A 2500-nucleotide genomic window follows, 5' to 3' on the forward strand; every position below is an offset into this window, starting at 1 on the left:
ATATTATGCCTTCAATGGGGGTGCTTTGAGATCAGTGTTGGGCAAAGTCCAGTGTGGAGATACTGTAGGTCTGCTATCCAGGACTATCCAGGTCTACTGTCGTGCCAGAATGCGATTCCTTCTTTTGTCATAGGTACAGTAGTAGGGATGGGTATCGTTTCATATTTTTCGATACCGGTGCTAAAACGATACTTCTAAAACGGTACCGGTGCCTAAGCGGTGCGTGAAACGGTAAAAAGTTAAAGCATATTTAAACCTATTTTTTATTTAAAGAGGCTGTAAAGAGGATTTCAAACAATAATGTTATGTGTTTAAGCCCTAGAATGTTAGTGAAGGTGCATGCAGCGCCCGTTTCAGAGCACCGGAGGGCGGATATTTCACTCAGCAGCATGCCACCTAAATGAGGCACCTAAATCTGGGTTGCAATTCGGTACCGGTAGTATTGGTTGTAAAAGCACCATTACCATATTGGTACCTTGTTTCGGTACGCAACCCTATACAGTAGGCAAATAAATAACAAGTATGCATTTTGGCGGCAAGATAATCTTCACAAATGAGGACCACTTTTATGACTTTTGAAGCGTTTTCTGAAAATCACGTAAAAAACAAACAAAAAACAAAACAAAACGTATTTACACTTCAAAAGTCATAACAGTTGTCCTCATTTGGGAAGATTATCTTGCTGTATAATTCACTGTGGGGCTCGGTATGGTGATGTTCTGAAACACCGTAAGAAGAAAAAACACTAGACATCATTTCAATTCTCAGTGTTCGTCTACCAGGATTTTGTGAGACAGACAGACACACACACGCACACACACACACACACACACACACACGCGCACGCGCGCACGCACACACACACCTACCCTAATGTTGTTGAGGTTGACCTCGAGCAGGTCGCGGTCGTCCCTCTTGAGCCTCATCAGAGTGTCCTCTACGTCAGTGGCGTTGGGCTCCTCGTCAGGGACCGCTTTATACTGCTGGCACTGGATCACACCTACAACACAACCACACACTCTGCTTTATACCATATACAGATATCTCTGTCATGTTCATCCTTTTATATTACATAGTGATATATCTATATTGGAAGTATTCTTTTTTTTGTATATTCTTTACCTTTTCACCTGATCATTTCACATCAATGTTTTTTTTATGTCCACTCCAGGTAGTGTCAAACAGGTGTTGTTCATTCACTCTTCAAATACAGTCTTACCCTGGGCAGCAGGCTAATGAACACCTACGTACCCAGCAGAGAGACAGACGTCTTTGACTTGAGATTGAACATATTTGAGTTTGTTAAATGTCTATGAATAGAACGCCCGGGATCCGGTTAATTACAGTCAGTCAAATGAGGCTTCATGCAATTAATCCTGGAATCTGATTTCAAGGGCCCTGGCATGGAGCCAATCTGAAAGCCTGCTTTATGTAGCAGCAACTTTTTTTGCAACACAAACAGAATTATCTGGATAACGGATTGCTCCACTGAGAACGCCTCAACATTACCTGCCAACATCGCTATGTCTATTGCCTTAACATTACCTGCCAACATCGCTATGTCTATTGCCTTAACATTACCTGCCAACATCGCTATGTCTATTGCCTTAACATTACCTGCCAACATCGCTATGTCTATCGCCTGTGAAGCCAAATAAAGAAATGAAAACAGAAAACTTTCTGACAGGCAGTGAACATTGTGAAGAAGACTGCTCTTGACTATAATGGAGCTCCCTGCTGGTTTGGACGCATTTCACTTGAAATAGTGAAAAATGCTAAACTCAGCCTGAGCTACAGGTAATAATAATATATCGTTGCTCTGCTTGTATCTCCAAAAATGTCAACTTTTCAAAAGCTATGAAAAGCTGCCTTGTTTTGACTTTTGACCAGCAGCACTTTTTGAGTTGATCCAGTCGGCTTTGAAAGGGTTTCATAAGACCAAGAGGAGCAGCATGCAATCCCTCAAAATCACCTTCAGTATTTTGGAGTGATGAGGTTTTCCCATGACAGCAGTGATATGAATAAGTATCATTAAAGACATGCCCAGTTCAGTTCTACAGTATTCAGATTGTACACAGTAATACAACAGCAACAAGAGAGGAAGACTTGAGGCTCACTGTGGCAACTCATAGCTACAGTATATAATGACACGTGACAGTATCAGATACAGGTTTACTTGTCTAATATTTCCTCAACAAAATAATGTAAATGTCTGCCATAGAAATGAAGGGCTTCCATATTACAGCAGTGCAAACACATGAGAGATAAGCATGAGCTGTTTTGGCTGTTGACACAATAATATGGCTGTTGTGTTGACATCAAGATGAGGTCCAAACTAAAGATCTCACTGTTGACATTTTAGTTACATGATCTTCATCGGTGTCCCTGTTAAACTGCATTTAAACAGCAACATAATCACCACATTTTTCTCACTATCCAATAGGGGTGGGAATCACCAGATGCCCCACGATACGATATTATTACAATACTTCAGTCACGA

General features: G+C 41.2%; 1 protein-coding gene across 1 annotated transcript in view; it reads right to left on the bottom strand.

The window, feature by feature from the left end:
* Positions 1–2500, bottom strand: part of tmod1 (tropomodulin 1) — a 28127-nt gene that overhangs the window by 8830 nt on the left and 16797 nt on the right. Inside the window, exon 6 of the mRNA XM_083655907.1 lies at positions 870–1000. Coding sequence (XP_083512033.1) covers positions 870–1000 — 131 coding nt within the window. The remainder of the gene's footprint in view (positions 1–869; positions 1001–2500) is intronic.

The sequence above is a fragment of the Poromitra crassiceps genome (assembly GCF_964638095.1).
Source record: "Poromitra crassiceps genome assembly, chromosome: 19".
Taxonomy (NCBI): domain Eukaryota; kingdom Metazoa; phylum Chordata; class Actinopteri; order Beryciformes; family Melamphaidae; genus Poromitra; species Poromitra crassiceps.